Source organism: Molothrus ater, chromosome 6, assembly GCF_012460135.2.
Source record: "Molothrus ater isolate BHLD 08-10-18 breed brown headed cowbird chromosome 6, BPBGC_Mater_1.1, whole genome shotgun sequence".
Taxonomy (NCBI): domain Eukaryota; kingdom Metazoa; phylum Chordata; class Aves; order Passeriformes; family Icteridae; genus Molothrus; species Molothrus ater.
This window is the reverse complement of record NC_050483.2, coordinates 25,146,958-25,166,404: the sequence shown is the minus strand read 5'-3', so window position 1 is coordinate 25,166,404 and position 19,447 is coordinate 25,146,958. Positions and strand designations below refer to the sequence as shown.

At 38.7% G+C, this 19,447-nt stretch overlaps 1 protein-coding gene across 1 annotated transcript in view; it reads left to right on the top strand.

The window, feature by feature from the left end:
• INO80 (INO80 complex ATPase subunit) overlaps window positions 1-17,447 on the top strand; it is a 73,901-nt gene extending 56,454 nt beyond the window's left edge. The window contains exons 28-37 of the mRNA XM_036384064.2: window positions 1,855-1,982; window positions 5,632-5,726; window positions 8,036-8,108; window positions 9,506-9,664; window positions 10,917-11,019; window positions 11,582-11,670; window positions 12,464-12,619; window positions 13,709-13,868; window positions 14,678-14,887; window positions 15,475-17,447. Coding sequence (XP_036239957.1) covers window positions 1,855-1,982; window positions 5,632-5,726; window positions 8,036-8,108; window positions 9,506-9,664; window positions 10,917-11,019; window positions 11,582-11,670; window positions 12,464-12,619; window positions 13,709-13,868; window positions 14,678-14,887; window positions 15,475-15,692 — 1,391 coding nt within the window. The 3' untranslated portion in view covers window positions 15,693-17,447. The remainder of the gene's footprint in view (window positions 1-1,854; window positions 1,983-5,631; window positions 5,727-8,035; window positions 8,109-9,505; window positions 9,665-10,916; window positions 11,020-11,581; window positions 11,671-12,463; window positions 12,620-13,708; window positions 13,869-14,677; window positions 14,888-15,474) is intronic.
• The last annotated feature ends 2,000 nt before the right edge of the window (window positions 17,448-19,447 follow it).

The window sequence follows — 19,447 nt, the reverse complement described above, 5'->3', positions numbered from 1 at the left end:
TGCTTAATTGCCTAAGTTGAAAATTTGGTTTTCCTTAGAAGAATGCATGAAACTCTTAATGATTTACATGTAATTGAGACTGAATGCTGTTCTAGAGATGAGTGCATCATTATACATTCTGTTGTACTTAGAACAAATGCTAGCCTGATGTGTGGGCTCTAGTTTTCCTAACAGTATTTCCTTGACTCAGCTCTCCAGTTAATGGATCCCCTAAGGTAGTTGTCAACAATTTAAGCAATGGTGTGGTTCTTGCTCCACGCAGAGCAAGATCATCACTGCCAAAAGGAGAAAATACAGTCACTATCTAGATAGGCAGACAAGCAAGAAAGAGCAGATCTGTCTTGTCTTGGGTTCTCAGCTAGTGAATTGCAGGTGCATGGCTCTAAAATTGCCATAGGAGAGAGCATTCACAGCATTGTTTTATACAGCAAGTGGAATAGCTAATTGTTTTAAACCATATGGAAACTCACAATTTTTTCAATTTCAGAAAGGAGACAGTTGCATTTTCTGATGTTCTGAGGTAGATTCCAGCATCAAGTCCATTATTTATATTTAAGCTAAAGATACTTTTGAAAGAGAGCAACTGCAATCCTGCTTTTCCCAGCAAGCCCATAGCTGTACTTGCAGGGATTGCTTACTACTCTGCCACATGACTGCACACCTACCATATCACTTTGGTACTCTTGGACTGTGTTGCCTGCTGTGCTTATAAGACCTTTTTAGGAGTGCTGTTATGTGATCTGTGCTCCTCTCTTCTGCTAGTCTGAACCTGCTTTTGGTTATATTAAAATACATGGTGGTCAGATGGAAGAATTAATTTTGTATATAACTTTTTTTTTTTAAATTGGGATATTAGGCAAGACAGTTAACTGCCTTACAGAAAGCTGAATTTTCTTCAGCCCATGAGTTAATTCATTCTATGTAGGAAGAAGTGTGCAAAAGTGTTACCTGCTAGGCATTAGAGAACATTACCTGCTAGACATGCTGAAAATCCTTGGGTTCTGTACTAGCCTGCACCATCTGCAGTTGTCAGCTTTCCGTTTTGGCTGTAAACCCAAGTTCAGACATCCAGAAGAATAGAGAATCATCAATGGCCTTTCCAACAGATAATTTTTTGGAAGAAAATTTCTCTTCATCCTCTTTCAACAGTAATGTATTGTTTACTGACGTTTATGTACAGAATGTACAAACAGGAAGATCTCCTTCCTGAAAAATACTTCATGAGCAGTGCTGAAATAGACAGGACATGAAGTATAAAATCTGAAGTGACTGAAAAGATTGCCATCTGGAAACATTTCTTAAACAAAACAAAAGAAGAAAAAAAGGAGAGGGCAGGGAAGAATTCAAGGCAGTGCTGTGAGGGGATTGTTTTACAGTGACCTGGAGAACTGTTCTTCTTTTCTGGGAAGGTGAGGGGTTTGATTTTTGGAGGATAAGTCTAAAGCTCAGCAGCAGGTAGCAGCAAATGTGCAAAGGACAGCATTTTCATGCGTGTAGTGGAAAATATTTCTTCAAGTGTCAAGGCATTTAGTGCTTGTTGATCTGGGCAGAATAAAACCTTAGATGAGAGATATGGCTGTCCAGAAAAAGGATTGAGCCCATATTTAAGACCAGTCTGTAATGAGATTTTGCCACATGGAGCATATAGGTGTGCTCTCATCTCAGCAAACAAAACTTAATGCTACCATTGTGATTTTAAGTATCAGCTAGAAGAGATGTTGGAGTTTCTCCCATCACACCTCCCTACTTCAGAGATTATAATGCAGTGAAGTGCTAGGAACGCTGAGAGGATAACTTGTGGCATGTATCTGGATTGGCTTTATTAATTACCTGCTTTTCTTCTTTTCTTTTTAGATAAAGAAAGTCTGATCACTGACAGTGGAAAACTTCACGCTCTTGATCTTCTATTGACACGGCTGAAATCTCAAGGACACCGAGTTCTCATTTACTCCCAGATGACACGGATGATTGACTTACTGGAGGTAGGAGAGCTATAGCTGACAGAAGACAAATTATGAAGATGGAGATTTAGCAACACTGTTTTGGAGAAAGTACAATAATTTGGATGCAGAAAGCCTAAATAAAATTATTATACCAGAGGATACCCAGAGGTTAATACATTAATATAGGAATATAAGAACTGCCATACAAAGTTAGACCTAAGGTTCAACCTAGTGTTCTGCTGATACCAGTGTATAACAGCAGTTGTTATGCAGAAAATAAGTGCAAGAATACTGATACTTCACCATTACTCACTCAATTTCCAGAAGTTTGCAGCTCAAGGGGTTTCTCAACCAAGTGTGCCTCCTATATACTCAGTTGTCCAACACAGATTCTTCTTCCATGGACTTCTTCATTGGCATCTTAACACCTTGTTAGGTGTTGGTATTTGCACTGCCCTGTGGCAAGGGGTTGCATGGCTTAATTATCCTCTTTTTCTGGTTTGAACTGCTTCCTTCTTTTTTCATTTGATGCCTACATGCCTTTTTATTGGAAGGAAGAGGGAGAACAGTGGTAAATTTTACAGTGTTTATGTTGCTTGTAATTTCACAGACCATTACCATTTTCCTCTAATATCTGATTCCTGTCCAGAAGTTTCATAAACATTAGGAGGTTCTCTGGCATATGGGATAGGAAAGAAATAAGGGATGAAGTCATAACTTATAATTTAAAACCAGACATTCTGCCTCTGAAGAAAAAAAAATCTTTATTTGATAAGCAGCTGTGCCATCAAAGAGCTAGGATACTGTCTTCTCCACAATAAATGAAGAGAAAAAGTTAGAAGCCTGAATCAATAGCTGCCTAAGTCATGAGTTCTGTATGAACAGGAGAGTATTTTAAGGTCAGCAGTTAATAGTTCAATAACAAATCGCAAGCTGAATTTTGTTTTTGCTGCTGTGAGGAAAAACAGAACTTGCATAGTTGCAATTCTGTATTTTGGCACTTTGCCTAGCATTGCTTTGTATGCCTCTTCTTTTGGCAAACATTGGACATGGTGTAGGTTTGTTGATACCCTGCATTACACCGTGAAGCTCATAAAGCTGTGTTTAGTGCTTCTGTCTTTTCTCTTAGCATTCAATTTGAAAGGCTTATGAGCATACCATTTTGCTATTCCATCTCTTGAATGTTCAACTTCACTTGTGTTTTATGATCCAAATAAGCCACCTACTAAGTCCTCTGTTTTTCTTTTCCCCCCCACCAAGTAACAGAAGCTGAAGTTAAGCAAGCTAAAAATCAAGTAAGGACTCCATTAATAAAAAATCCTTGCAAAAGCTGTGCATCTATATATATCTAATTTTTTCCTGATCTGTCAAAATATATCTGCCTTGAATATGAAAAAACACAGAATGTCCTTTTTAACAGTATGTGGACTATATTGCACTAACCGAATCTATGCAGGGCAGAGAGCACAAAGCACATTGTTTACAAAGTTACAAAATGATGTTTGTTTTATGTAGCTTCAGCTGAAGAGCTGTTGCATAGTTCAGCCATTATAAAATGGCAGATATAAATACAAAGAGGAAAATTATTTTCTTTCAACAGAAGAGGAGAAATTATAATTTCAGTATTGTTTTCTCATGCAGATGTGTATTTCATACTTTTTAAGATTTTGGTTGTTTCTCTCCATGTGATTGCTTTCTTCTATAAAAGTTTCATTGGGAATCAGATTGTATTCATGAGATGAGGGGTTGGATTATGTTCTGCATGAAGTAAAATGCCTTGGTTATACTCTACCACAAGTTAATGAGTTGTATGAAAACAGAAGAGTTCTCTATTTACTGTGAAGTAATATGAAGGGAAAACATTTTCCTGAGAAAGTATCATTGTGGAAGCCCAGAAGAGCACTGGCTTTAGCAGCACCGCATTCTTGCCATACTCAGCTAAGGGCTAATGTACAAAGCTGGTTTGCAGACATGGGGGAATAAATGCCAGTACTGCAGGTGTAGAATAACTTGTTCTTTTGCACTTTGTGCCTTTGTGAAAATGTCTGAAGTATGGAATAAGGATAAATGCACCTGATGGAATGAAATAAGTTGTCTTCTGTTTGTGCTGAAGTTTTTTTAGAAGACAGATAATGAAAGATGGTTAACAGATGAGGGAAGACTAAGTCAAGATCAAAAGGTTGAATCATCATAAAGGCAGATAAAGACAGTAACAAAGAAATGAAAGGGAAAGGTTCTTGTGATAATCGTAAAAGAATTTATCAAATCTGGAGAAAAGGTGGCATAGTGCCTGACAACTCTATCTGTCTGGTTTTAGTTTGTGACAGAAACCTGTCATAGAAATGGAATAAATTAATAGTTAATTAGGATTTGTTTGTCTGTGTGGTGAAGTAGCTGTTCTCTGCTTTGAACTTCTGTTGTACTCCAGAAATCCTACTAGCCATGAGCTCTGTTTCATGGAGGTAATCCATGTCTGGATTTGGCCATTTCCACACTTTATTTACCTCATTTTCTCTTTTCACCTGCTTCATGTTGAAGCTTGCGTCCTCTGCATCAGTCTTTTTCTCAGTTTCCTTATAATGTGGCAGCTCTTTCACTGTTTCTGCAGAACACAAAGGGATCAGGAGCCCTGAAGGATAGGTGAAAAGGAGGACTGGGCATGGTTCTGTCAGAAGGTTCATTAGAGTGCACTGCCATGTTTTCTCACAGGTCATCAGTTCTGTGTGTGCTGAGCACTGTGGCTTGGAGCAAGATGAATCCAATAGTTCTTGCTGCTAAAGCACTGTCTGTTCCTTTCTGTCTTCATTTGCACTCACAGCATCTCAAAAAGACTCATGCACCAGTATGGCTAAAACTAACTCGTGTAACCAGTAGGTGTTGCCTCTTTTCAGCCAAGTAAGGATCCCATTGTTTAAGCACCCCAGAGGATGTCTTTCCAGAGAAACTCTGTGGTTATTTGAGCTTTGTCTATAATTCAGATTTTGTTGATAGTTGCACAGGTATCAAGAAATGCTGAGAACCTTAGAGCATGAAAAATGTGTCTCAGTGGAAAAACCATTTGCGCTTTCATCAGCATTCCTAGCTGATGCCATTTGATTTGTCTCAGGCAATGGTTTCAGTTCTGCTGCTTGGCAGGAGCTGTGGGCTCACACACCAGTGTAAGTGTTCAGTGTTCTCCTATGTAAGAGATTCACAGGCTCTTCGCTGCTGAGATAAAGGCTAGACAGACATTATACAGCTCCAGGTTTTTAAAAACCACCAGTCAAATGATATACAGTCGACAGGGAGCAGATGCAATTGCTTTGTTTGGAAAGGTTTGCTTGCACAGTAAAAACTTGGGATTTAGTAAAAATTTAGACTCTGTGAAAACAAACTTCCCATTTTAGTGATTTTTGTTTAGTTTTTTATTTATAGGTCTGCAGTACAGCAAATGTATCTCCCGCTCTGAATTGACATTGTCATCTATGTCTTACAGGAAATAGGCAGAAGCTGAGATATGATTAAGTAGCTTTAACTTCTGGATTGTATTATTATCAAGTATTGCTTACAGAACATTTGTCAATGATGTTTATGGAACCTTGTTATAATTAGCAATCCTGTTTTTATTGTGTGTGGCAAGGGGCTCTGCAAGAATCAAGACGGAACAGTTTCAAGAACAATTGTATTTTTTTGTGCATGTTTTTTGCAGGAATACATGGTTTATAGGAAACATACCTACATGAGATTGGATGGCTCTTCAAAGATTTCTGAGCGAAGGGACATGGTAGCAGATTTTCAGAACAGGTAATGTAGTTTGCAAGATGTGTTCGTGCTAAAATACATGTAACTAGGAAATTGATGTAAGATGTAATGGAAATAAATGAAATTTGCACTTACCTTTCTTTATATCAAATTGACCTCATTTATCTGAAACAGTTTCTTGATGGTTTGCTGACCAGTTGTCAGTGATTTTGATACGAATCTGTGAAAGAGTACTGGAAGCAGTTTTAGTGCAGCCACCTATTGTACTTCTTACCAATCCAAATAGGCTGTTGCTTAGAAAGAAGCTCAATAGAAAAGCAGCAAATGTCCAATGGTTATTAAATGCTTTGACAATTGACACTGTAAAGATGAGACTGAAAATCTTGCATATGCCAGAGTATTGAAAGTGACCTAGTTTTCTGCAAAACAAACTATTTAACCATATTTTACTAAGAAACCCTAAACTAATATACAAAAGATATAAAATTGGGATTTTATTAGCTAGAAATGTAGGGTAACTCTTCTCATTTAGTAAACCAAAATGGATCCTGACCATTTTAATAAGCAAATCAGGGTGCATTACTTAAAATTATTATGTTTATGGTTATTAAGTTTCCTTTTAATCATGAACTGTGTCTTGATACAATGTCATTTTGGTATGGTAGTTCACAGTAAGGTTATCCTTCCTGTATGTTGAGGTGAGCTTGGAAGGTCACTTTCCCATTTCAGTGGAGTTAGGTTCATAGATAGTTGCTTATTGCAGGGTGAAAGCAACATTCTAGACTTGAGAAAATTCCTTATGTTAGTGGTCCCAAAGTATTGTTGCTGAAGATAGAAGTCAAGGCCTTTCAGGTCACTGGTTCAGGAGGCTGATGGACCTGAAGGACCGTGTTGCAATGATGAATCTTCTAGTGAACTTGAACATGTGCAGAAGTGAGAGGACAATGTAGTACCTTTCTTTCTGCCTGTTTCCAGGTGTCAGAAACAAGTTCCTTGCAGGTTATGATGTCCTCCTGGAATACTCACACTTCCTCCTGTAAGGTCCTTTAACCAAAAGAAGTGAAAAAAAATAGTTTTATTAACAGACAGAATTTGGTTTTATTAGCGAATAAAACAACTGAAGAAAAATAATAATTTCAGCAGGAAATCCCTTTGAAATGTATGTCAGCCAGTCTAAACAAGAATTCCTATTAAGATGATAGTTGAGTTCCTCTTATACATGATTTACTTATGAGAAATATTTCCAGGAAAAAAAGCATGACTAAGACTAAACTATTCTGCAGGATATCCTTGCAAGCTGCTGAAAATCCATAGCTATGGCATGATAATTTGTTCACATAGTCTGTGGCTCTGTCCACTTTGCTCCCCATATGGCATATCCAGAAGCATATCACAGCTGCATGTTCAGGTGACTGTCTATACATGCATCCCACTATAGTTACAAGAGATTACCTGGCCAAAGATTACCTTCAGTGCAAACAGGCACCTGTTGACTCCTTTGGCTTTTTTATTTGCAAGATAAAGTCTGAAGATTGACAGCTTGGTTTTAGTTCCTTCCCGTTCATTCCGCTCGAGTTTCTGGTACTTCACTGATTTTACATTTGCCAAGTTGTTCAGACAGTGTAGTACCAAAAGGATGTGGCATTCCAGACTGTGTCCTCTCTTAAGCAGAGAAGGACAATGTGTCAGTGTCTTTGGAGTCCCTACTAGTGTACTGTCTGCTTTGTTTTTGTCAGCCTGTTCACAGATCCATAAGGTGTGGAACACTTCTAAATACTGGTGACCCTGCAGAGACACTAGTGCAGTTCACAACCTTGGCAGAAGCTTTGATTTTGCTGTTATCACTGGAGTTTTCATCAGTATTTGGTCATGCTACGTATAGGGTTGTCTCCTTGTTTGTTCTGTTCAAAGCACCAAATTTAGAACAAAACTTGCATCTACACAGTTTTGACTTCTATTTTTCTTTTTTTTTATCAGTTGAGCATCATTAAGGCAAGATTTCTTTAACATTGGGTCAGTTCTGTGAAACAATAGATTGTTCTTTGTGTGTATGAAATCCTTATTTCCAGTGTGGAGAAGATAAACAAGCCCTAGTTTGTTTTGATACAGATTAATAAACTGCAATTGCAAATTGAATGTTTACATGTTCAGACAGTCCTCATTTGTAGATTACCTTCTTTTACTCTTTCATATGTTTCTTTTCCTTGACCGTGAATGAACAGCACAAAGCATTCTGAACTGTTCAAGTAATAGAAATAGCCCTGATTGCTTCATATGGGTCAAAAAATTGCTTTTGTGGTTATTCCTTGTTCGTGCACAAAATAAGGGGGTTTCATCTCTTTCCTCTACAGGAATGATATTTTTGTGTTCCTGTTAAGTACAAGAGCTGGAGGCTTGGGCATTAACCTTACAGCTGCAGATACGGTAGGTGAAATTTGGTAACAATTTATGCTGGAAAATTGGTCATTCTGTGTGAAAGTTGGCCATTCTTGCCCATACTGATCAATGTTTTTAGTACTGCCATTCACATTGTGAAATTTTATGTACTGTTTACTTTGTTATTCGCAATGTAATATTATCTTGATGTTAAAGTTGTAGAATATTGGACATTTTGGTTACAGTTGGAAATTTCTTCCCACTCCACACATACTTCAGTACCAGGGTCCAGAAAGGAGTTGGATTACTGAAGGGGTTTACAGGTGCAAATGACACTTGGATGAAACAGCATTCACTGTATGAATGACCCTTTGCTCCCAAGGTTCAATTGCAAAGGAACCAGTGGAATAGTTATCAGTTACCCGTTTTTCTGTGTCCAGAAGAATGAAACAATGCCTATAAAAAAGTAGGAAGGCATTTGTAGTTGAAGATCAGCTACTCAGGAAGGATAAATTTCTTCCCCTGAGGTGTAAAGACAGACTGATTTAGGTGAATTGCAAGGATTTGCACTCTGGAGCAGCTGCCACTAATCACTAGGGATGGAATACTGATGAACTATTAATCTTTTCATTAACAGCTATTCTTGTGCTTCTAACCTGCACCTGGTGTGCTTGCAGATTTGACCTCAAGTCCGTAGCCACACAAACCCAAAGATCTCTGAATCAAAAAAATCCTATCCTATCTTGCTGTCATTCACAAGAAATCAGAAGAAAACAAATATCTGCAGAATTTTCAGGGTTTAAAAGAAGAAATAAACAGATGGAAGCTCAGGCAGGTTCCTTGCATGAGGACTTTTAGTGGTTTTCTGTGTTACTTTCTTAATACTTTGCTAAAATTTTTTTAATGCTTTTGGTTTGATGCTTATTGTGCATAAAGTACTATTAGAGTAATAGTGCAATATTAATTTAATGTAGCATCTCAGTTTTTTATAGTCAAAGTAGTGGAAACATGAGACTTTATCTAGGGTTTGAATAAAAATAGGAGTACTACTTTCTTCATGAAATTCTGATATGATGGTAAGTAACACTAAAATGTATCCATGATGGGGACTGTAGTCTGTAAGTAATTGTATGACAGTGATTCAATGTGATAACAAACTTAGGAATTTTGTGCCTCCCTATCAAGTCTATTTAAGAAGATATTAAAGATGTTCTTTGGAAGTTGAAGCATTCATAGTGTCAGTTAGTTTGAATTCACCTGAAATGCAATGGAAGAGACTTCACAGGACCGGGCAAGGCTAGTTTAACACAGCCTACAGTGAGACTGTAATTCTGTGAAACATGACTGAACTTCTATCGTTACCAGTATATTGGATTTCTGTTTGTTTAGTCACCAGGTGCTCTAAACGTGTTTTTTTATTTAATCCCTCTGGTGTTGCCTGGCAGGTCATTTTCTATGACAGTGATTGGAACCCAACAGTAGACCAGCAAGCCATGGACCGGGCCCACAGGCTGGGTCAGACCAAACAAGTCACCGTGTACCGCCTGATTTGTAAAGGCACCATCGAGGAGCGCATCCTACAGCGCGCAAAGGAGAAGAGCGAGGTAGGACTAAGGAACTCCCCTGCAACGAGAAGTTACAGGAATGGTATCATAAAGCATGTATCAACATGAGTAAAGAGACAGAAAAAGTGTCTGCAGGGAGACAGAAAACAAAAGGAAGTATCTTTGTTCAAATATGTGTCTCTAACACAGCAGCAGTTCAGTGACATATGAACTGGAAAGAAGCTAATTATTTACAGTATGACTTCATGAAAACTTTCTTGTGTTGCAGTGAAAATACTTAGGCTTCTTTAAGACTAGGGCTTCTGTCTTTGCTGTGTCAGAGTTACTGATTCTTCTCATGTTACACAACAGCTGATTTTTTTTAAAGACATTTGGAAGGTAATCAAGTGGAAATTATTTGAGGTGTCAGTGTTGCCAGAAAAGCTCAGGGTCCTGCAGCAAAGTGCACTAGGAACTTTAAACCTCATGATACTTAATTGGCAAGAAAATAACTAAGGAGATTCATGGTTTTTGGTAGCAGTAGGTACACTATATACAACATTCAGATATTTTTTGTACTTGGAGTTTTTTCTAGCTTTTGTCTTACTTGGATGCTGCTCATGATATTGCAGCTGAATGCATTCACATTTCCCTTGTTGAAACATTTTTTTCTGAGATACTACACTAGAGTTACCTGAAATCAGCCTGAAAATGAGACGTAGTCTGCTGGTGATCCAAATCATTGAAATTGCCTTATATTAAAGCTTGTTCTCTTCTGTTAAGTTACAACTCTTCTTAGTTTTTGGGTTTGTTTTTAATATAGTAATAGAGGCTGAGTGAATTGCTTAAACTGCAACACTGACTCAAAATGGAGATACAATTTTCAGTCAAGGACACTAAAAATGTTGTACCTATTAAAAATGCGATCTTCATGATCCTCTGTGCAATTACTTGAATATTTGAATGGGTAAATAATACTTGAGGGCTGTTGCTGTATTTTTGTTTTGTTTTGTTCAACAGTATATTAATTAATACTATTATAATTTGTATTTTATTACATACTGCTTCAGAAAAAATGTAACTTTCCATAAGGGATGGTAATTTTCTGCTTTCTATCTCAGTTGCTTCTCATATTTTATACCCTGAAATTTTGCTGCTCAATTTGGTATGATAGAGAAATTGGATCAAGTCTAACTTAGAGAGACATCCTTGCATGATTTTTGCAGCTGACTGTTAGTAATGGGTAATGAAAAATGTTTCATGGTGGCTTTGACTAATCTTTCCTTTTCTTCACTTGTTTTTTTCCTTCTAGATTCAACGAATGGTAATTTCAGGTGGCAATTTCAAACCTGACACCTTGAAGCCAAAAGAGGTGGTCAGCCTTCTGCTGGATGATGAGGAGCTAGAAAAGAAATGTATGTGAAATTAGTGTTTCAGCAGTTCCCCCATTTTCCACTTCATTACCTTATGAAGTCTGTGTTTTTATCTCTACAAACACATGTATTGCTGATAACAACTTCTGTTTCCTGTCTCTTTTTGTACTGCAACTCTTGTTAGTACAAGCTTGTTTGATATCACTGCTGAGCTGAATGAAGTTGTGCAAAATGAGACATGATGATGTGATTTAAGTTTTTATTGGCACTCATTCAGGATCATTACATTATTCCTGAATGACAGAGCTTTGACAAGAACTATGTGGGTCATGACAAGAAAAGTGTTAGTAAAAGCGCTGTATTTCATCATATTTTTGAAGTTAGAGGCATAGACTTTCATGTTGCTTGAAAGAAGAATTTCCCTGTAAGACTAATTTTTAGTGACTTGGAAGCAAATGGTTTTAATGGAGTAATGATTTCAATGTGTTTTAGTTTCAATACAACTGACTTTTCTTCCCAGTTCTGTTAGAATAAGAACTTCTTGTAAGATTCATAAAAGGATAGGAAATGTCTTGGTGACCGCTTTGTATTTCTTTTCCAACAGTGCGTCAGCGTCAAGAAGAGAAGCGGCAGCAAGAAGAAACAAATCGTGTGAAGGAACGTAAACGTAAAAGGGAAAAATATGCTGAGAAGGTACTTTGATACAGAGAGATTGCCTGTGTCAGTAACAGAGCCAGAAGAGCTTCAGGATCACTGTTAGGGAATGTGAAAACATTTTATGCCAAGGCAGTCTTAATGAGCAAACCTTCTTGCTTTTACTGTTGAAAGTCAGTCTGTGGGAGTTCCTTATGCAGAAGAGAGATATTAAAAAATAAGTAATGCGTAGTTACCTGTATTTTAGCTATTAGCAAAATAGCTAAAATTCAAAAATAGGGAAGTACTGCCTATCCAAACAAACCTGACAATCAACTGATCATTAAATTGGTGACTTTATCAAGATTTTGTTCTGCAAGGACTAAAGGGGAATGTAAAGGAAGCACCAAACACAGGTAAATCCCATACAGCTATGAGGCTTCCATGGAACTGGGAAGATTAGTTTGTTTAAAAAGCATTGCTAAAACCAGCTTATGAAAATTCTCAGTTTGTAAGACAGGGAAGCTTTGCATTAATTAATTGGAATTTTGTGTAATGATAAAGAATTTCAAGCTCACTCCAAAAGGTACTAGAAATCAAAGTAATTTTGTAAGAGTAATACTCCATCATTCCAGCTATTTTTTGAAGAAAAACAAACAAAACCCTTCTGAAATCAAGAGAAGGAGCATTTAAGGGATCTGTTACCATATGCTTCAGAAACTTGTTTTGGGAAATTCTTCCTATGGCATTCCTGAGTTAAAATACTGCACTAGATTTTGAGTTTTTGGGTTGCTTGTTCCCATTCTTCTGTTTTACTGCCTTTTCATTCCTGGTATTACATCATTTATTTCAGAAGAAGAAGGAAGATGAATTGGATGGGAAGAGAAAGAAAGAGAACATGAACCTTGTGATCCCATTTGTTCCCTCAGCCGATAACTCTAACCTGTCTGCTGATGGGGATGACTCTTTCATAAGTGTAGACTCTGCCATGCCCAGTCCTTTCAGTGAGGTAAGACTCCCTGCTTCTTTAACCCACATACTGTTTCAGTTGTGGCCCTACATCTTGTAGGATTCTTGCTGTCTGGTACTTTAGCTCTCATAGAGCTTTGAGTTTTTGGGGAAGTGACACATCTTAAAGGTGAACCATGCAAATGAAAATAGTTTATTGAAAATGCAACAGCTGCTAATAAGCTGCCTTACAGCTCGTCATGTTATTTGACATTCCATTATTCCCCTCTTCCTTGACTCTCTGCCCTCCCTTTTCTTACAGCAAATTTATCTCCTGACTCCTCCCTTCCAGTCCATTAAATTTTTCCACTCTTACCTGGAGTCCCACTTAACTTTCTTCCTGCTTTCTTGTTCCTTTTCCCTGCGTTTCTCATGCTCACATTTATAACCATGTGCCCTCTCCCATAACAATATCTTCCATAGTAAGAACTCTCTGCTCCTGAGCCAAAAAGTATCCCTCAAATAGCTCCTTGACATTCAGTGTCTTTGAAAGTACCCCTCAATAGTCTCATCTGTGTCTCTGTCTCTGCTTCCTCACTTGCATCAGGTTCTGAATTATTGTGGTTTTTCTCCTCTGGAATTTAAATTAAAAATTCTCAGTGACATATATCTTGTTTTCCTTCATCTCTGTGTAAAGAATTGCAAATTGGTTTTAGCAGCAAATGTATTTTATTCTGTGCCATGTTGATGAAGATTTCTGTATTGTACTGTTCCTTTATTGATCAAGATTTTTATTAGCAGTAGTAGTGAATTAAGAATCCTATTTTCTCTTTAGCACTTGAAAATGCACAGTTGAACAGCAATTTGCTTAAATCTCTGTTGAGCCCATTAGTCTTTTTCTTCATAACTTAACATCTATTTTCATTAATTGAAATTAAATAGTGAGTGGAGGTCTTTACTGCTGTTCAGCCTGTAAATAAAGTGTGGTGTGATCAGGCAGATAATGTATCATGCTCATGCTGCTATTGTAGAGAAAATAGGAAAGAACAAGTACCAATTACTTGTGATTGTACAGGTTTTGAAGATCTTACTATTTTTGTACCCTTTCCTAACCTGAGGAGCTAATGGCTTTGTTCTCTGTCACATTTAGATATCCATCAGCAGTGAATTACATATGGGCTCTATCCCCCCCGATGAGAGCAGTAATGATATGCTTGTGATTGTGGATGATCCAGCTTCTTCAGCACCTCAGTCAAGGGCAACAAACTCTCCTGCTTCCATTACTGGCTCAGTTTCAGACACCGTGAATGGTCAGTACTCTTGCCTTGATTTATTACTAGCATTTATTAAACCATGACTTTGCATAGCTAAGTAATAGGTTTTCTGCATTCTACCCAGGATATATGAATGGATGGCAAGATTTGGAGGGAAAATAATTGCCTTTTCATTGCAAAGTTACTTCTGATTTGATAGGAAATCTGTTTATAGTCTGTCATTTACCACACTTACCTCTTTTCCATGTTAGTTACTTCAAAACCTTGTGTCCTTTGTTCCTATGTTATTGAGGGATCTCACCCTTAAGTTTGTTACCAAATTACAGACAACAACAGAACTATTAATCTCTAAGCTTTTCCTTGAATTTGCTATTGGGTTAATAATTAGTTCTTTATCTCCAGTGGGTGGTTGAAATAATTTTTTTCAAGGACAATGTAATTTTAAATAATGTCAAGTGGTTTTAATTACTGTAGTTTTTCACTGTGAAATAAGTAAAATCATAGTTCTTTACGAGTTTCTTTAGAGGTAGCAGATGGAAGATAATTGCATCTCCATCTTCAAACAAGAAAATGCATTATCCTGAAGTAGAACTTGGAATGCTCCACCTCTTTGTAGGTTGGATTCATAATAATACAAGTAGTTGCAGTTAAGATACTGTTGCTGAAGAGTGAAGTTTTGTATACATAATTTCTTTTCATGAGACCGCGGCTTGCTAGCAGTGTCCCTGTTACTGTGAGTGCCACACAGGAGCAGTATTGGTGTAACTGGCAGGCAGCTTGGATGTGGCACTCACTGGTGAGGAACACTGTACGAGTCACTGGTTTAACATCCTTTCCTTCTTCAGGCGTTTCAATGCAAGATACATCTCTCGCTGCCAGAGGCCAGTCAAGTCGAAACCGAGGTCGTCCCAAAGGCGGCTCCAAGGGTGGCACTGGGAAAGGCAGGAGCCGGAAGTCGATAGCTGGGAGCGCGGCGGCCATGGCAGGGGCCAAGGCGGGGGCGGCGGCGGCCTCTGCGGCAGCGTACGCGGCCTACGGCTACAACGTCTCCAAAGGTACGTGGGGCAGGGCACAGGCAGCGGGAGCTGGCCTGATGCTGCTTACAGCCTGTCAGCAGATAGCTTAAGTGCTGTGTTGTTGGTATTGCTTGTCCATTATATTCTGAGACCCAGGCAGTAGAAGGTGTGACATGGTAAGGGTGTGAGAGGATAGCCAGTTTTACCTCAGATAACTTTGAGTTTCATCTGCCTTTTGAATTATCTCACACCAAATATTTTTCCTCTTGTTGCTTTTGTTGGTTTGGGGTTTTTTTTTGTGGTATTCAGACAGATCAGATAGTGTTGTTTATGCCATGGCTATGTCTGTGGTTTTCCTGCATTGCATTATGTTGAAGTCACAGTATTGCATTCCAAAACCTGCTAAACTGATGGTGATTAAGGTGCAGCTTGACACCAGCTGAAGATAGCGCAGTGTATAACTGTAAGATGTTTTGTATCTTAAGGACATCCCTCTTCATTAAACTGTTGTAAGTCATGAATACAGAGTGGTCTTAGGGCTGATTGTTAATCCATTGTCTGCTGTTGAAGAACCACAAGTGGAATAATATGCTCATGTAGAATTTGATTCTCTTTTCCATTGCTAGGCATGTCTGCAAGTAGCCCTCTACAAACAGCAATCATTCGGCCTTCTGGACTTACAGATTTTGGACCTTCAAACGCCTCTTCTCCCTTGAGCTCCCCTTTGAGCAAAGGAAACAGTATTTGTGGGACCCCCAAAAGTTTAAACCTGACCAGCAGTCTCATATCAGAAACTTCAATTCGGAAGCAAAGCAAAGGTGCCCACACCTCAGGTGGTCGGTAGTAATTTTGAACCCCCAAAGCTTGTCTAACTGTGTTGGCTTTCAGAGTAGACCACCCTGCCAGTCGAAGGCGTGCTAACAAATGCCTTGTTGCTGTCCAGCACATGTGTGGAAAGAAAATCAAAGCACAATGGGAGTGGGTGGTTGATGTGAGCACTTTGATTATGTGTATTCCAAAAAACTATCTTTGCAGACACTGCAAGAAGGAGGGAAGGGAGTCTGGGGTAAGACAGCATCCAACTACTCCATGCAATATCCTGCAGCTGTGTGTGCTTGAAGTCACACCAGTATACTTCCTCTCTTGTAGCCTGAGGTGGAGCCCAGCATTAATTTTGTCCTATGAAATCAGTATCTGAACCCCAGGAGAATACTGTAGAGTCACAAGACATTTGTGTCCTGGCAGCTGATCAGTGAGCATGCAGGAGTAATTGGGGGCTATGCTGAAGATGATGTATGATCAAAAAAATTCTTGGGTTCTTCTGGTGTGGATCTCTGGGTTCTTTAAAGACTTGAAATTCAAAGGAAGGTGTCTCAGGTGGTTTCCAGGCAGCAGACTCTTTTCAGCACCATTTGTCAGGAAGATGTTCAGAGCTGCAGAATACAGGGAATGCTGTCAGGCCTTGTGAGAGCAGCAGCACAGTCTCTGCTTCACACAGTGGAAGAAACCACAGGCCAGTGATTGGTTTGCATTTCAGAGTTCTCATCAGCACAAACACCGTGTTCAGAATGGTTTCTGTCATTTTTGAGGTGCGCAGAACTCTTAAAACCTTAGAAACAAAATAATGCTCTATTTGTATAAATCTCAAGAAGGAGGAAAACTGAAGTGTTGAGGAGGAGTTTGTGCTGCTCCTCTCACTGTGCCGTGGCAGAGCATGGATCTGCAGCTTGCAGTGATGTGAGAGGAGCAATGAAAAGCAATCCTGAGAGAGAGAGAACTGTGCCATTCTCCCTTCCAGCCAAATCCTGGGAAAAAAATTGTCTCATATCCCAGCCATCCCATTGACTGTTCCTGCAGTGTGTTTTCCCTCATCTCTGTGATCATCACACATACTGGCGTGGTTGAGTTCACTGCAGCGTGGGCGGTAGCCGTGTCCCATGAGGCTGCTGGAAGGCAGTGCTGCCAGCACCCATCCGTGTTCTTGTTCCCTGGTTGTTCCTTCCCCATTCTTGATGCACAAACCCTGCCCGTAGCCCCTTGCTTTGCTGTAAGCGTTGTCTGCATTGCACTGAGATTTAGGTGTGGGACAGTTGTTCTGTCTCACACTTGGAATTAAGAGGCTGTTCTGCCAGGGCACTTTCATCCCTTGAGAGAAGCAAGTTGAGTTGCAGGTCTGGGCTGTGACAGTGGAAGATGATTTCTTTTTTTATTATTATAATTTTTTTCTGACCCCAAATCCTTTGCCTGGCGTCCTACAGTGTAGAGCGAGTGCTTCCTGTTGGTTCTGCCTCTAATTTGCACACCTGAAAATAGCAGAACTGAGCTTAGTTAGATTGATTTTTGAACAGATTTGCAGGGGATAATTGTGGGGGAGGTGATGTTTAATTAACTCATGAAGACTTCCCCCTTCCCCTTCTATTCACATGTATATATGATATTTAGAGGGAATCAGACAAATGCCAAGCCTTTTTTTCTCTTTGAATGTGCTGTCTATTTTTGTAACTGAACTTGTACATATGTATAAAGAGAGACACATCTTTCTTTTACTAACTGGAGGAGAAAATCTTAAATAAAATGGAGTGAGATAATTTTATGTAAATCAGTGTCTTTGTGGTTTTTATGCATGTAGCTGTATGAATGAGAGGATTAGGAAAGAGAGCATGGAGGGGTGTGCATCTGGAGGTGCTTCTGGAGACAAACACTGCTCAGTGTAAAGCTCTAGAGCATCTGTGCTCTGGCAAGTATCATGTTTGTAACCTTCTTCGGTTACAACTGTACCCTTATCCCATGTTTGTATTCACTGATTACCTCATAATCTATTTTGGAGGAAGTGTGCAGCAGGTCACAAGAAAACAGAAGCAACTATAATATTAAACAGTACCTGGTCTTCAGTGGTATTCAATACAGTTGATTGTTGAGACATTATTCTCTTATAGTTATTCCTTCTTTTTTCTTATTTTTTTCTTTCCAGTGGGAGTTGAAAGGACTTTTTTATGCACAGTCTTGATCTCCAAACTGCAAGACAGTTGCATTAGATTATAATCCAAAGCGGAGAGAAAAAAATTTATCATTTGAAAAGCTTGCAAAAATGTAATATGTACTGTCACATGCTATACTTTTGGAAGATTAAATTATTGATATTTAAACCACTGATAAAAATAAAAATATTTATTTAAGAGTATAAATATATTTAGAATATATTTCTAAAATAAAACATTTAATATATTTAATGTAACATAAATAAATTTTTTAAAATACTTAATATAATTTAATTTTCAAGAGAAACACTAAATGACATCACAAGTTGTGGCAAAAGCAGTGGTAGCCCATCTGCTTGCACAGTTTGTCAGTCTAAGAAGTTCAATAAGATCTAATATAGTTGTAAAATAAATTAACTGCTAGATCATATTCAGTTCAATTTCTGTAAGACATTGCATTTCAACATTCTTGGTATTATGCATCATAGGAGAAAAGATTCTGTGATAGTAATCAAGGAACTAGGAAAAATCATGTGATGGCTGTCCTAGTCTAATTTCTTGCGTTGGAGAAGGAAGTAGTGCTGTGAAAACAAAGACTGGGAATTTTTTAAGAAGGTGGAGGTAGTTTTGTAATCAATACCTGGGGAACAGTTATTCTGAAGTGAGCAGATGGGTGTGCACACTGAAGCTTTGTTCTTTATAATTTCATCTGAGCATCTTTTCACTCCAACTGTGTGCTATGCACGTACACGCAGTAATGGCAGAGAAATTCACTTTACTCCAAGAGATCAAGGTATTTGCTAAACGTGGACACAATGATCGAATGAACTGAGTTTGTGTATGAGCTGGAATGGTGAAATAGCTGTCAGTATGGTTTGGGGCATGTTGGGAGTGCCATGTATTCATCATGCTAGTTGATTATAGCATTTTACTCACTAATTACTACAAAACTGTTAAATACAGTTCACTGATCAATGCTCCTATTGAAGACATTTAAAGGTGATAATTTTCTTAGGTCCTGAGAAGTTAGGACCTAAAAGTGCTGTAGTGTCCCAGCCTCACACACATTTTGGTAGTTTAGCCTATAAGGGTTGTCTAGTTCAGAAGGGTCCCAGAACACCCTTTGTCCCCTAGCCTGCATTTTCTCTTATCTATTATGGCTCAAGTCTGCTGTCCTTTCCATTTAGCCAGCCACTAAATTTCATTTCCTTATTTTGCAAAGAGATGAACAGTTTACTGCAGGATGGTTTGAACCAGGAGCTGCTTTAATTCTTCACTTTAGGATATTATTGCTGCACTCTCCAAATGTAGTGTATTTCTGTGCCTTCTCCCCCCTCTGTTGCATGCTTTCCCCACCACAGTGTCCCTGCTCTTTGCTGTCTTGTGCCCCCTTTGTAGAAAGCTGCCTGTCTGCCTAGAGCTGTATCTTGCTTTATTTCCATATCCCCAAGTATTTCCTTCAGCAGCATTTCCCAGTGGGGGAGGCACGCAAAGCTCAGTGGGAAAAGCTCCATGCAGCTAGAATAGGGATCTGCACTACTTTGATTGTAGCTCAGGAACAGCCAAGTTGCAGCTGAGAGGAGGAAGAGCACAATTGATAAAATCACTCTGGCACAGGATG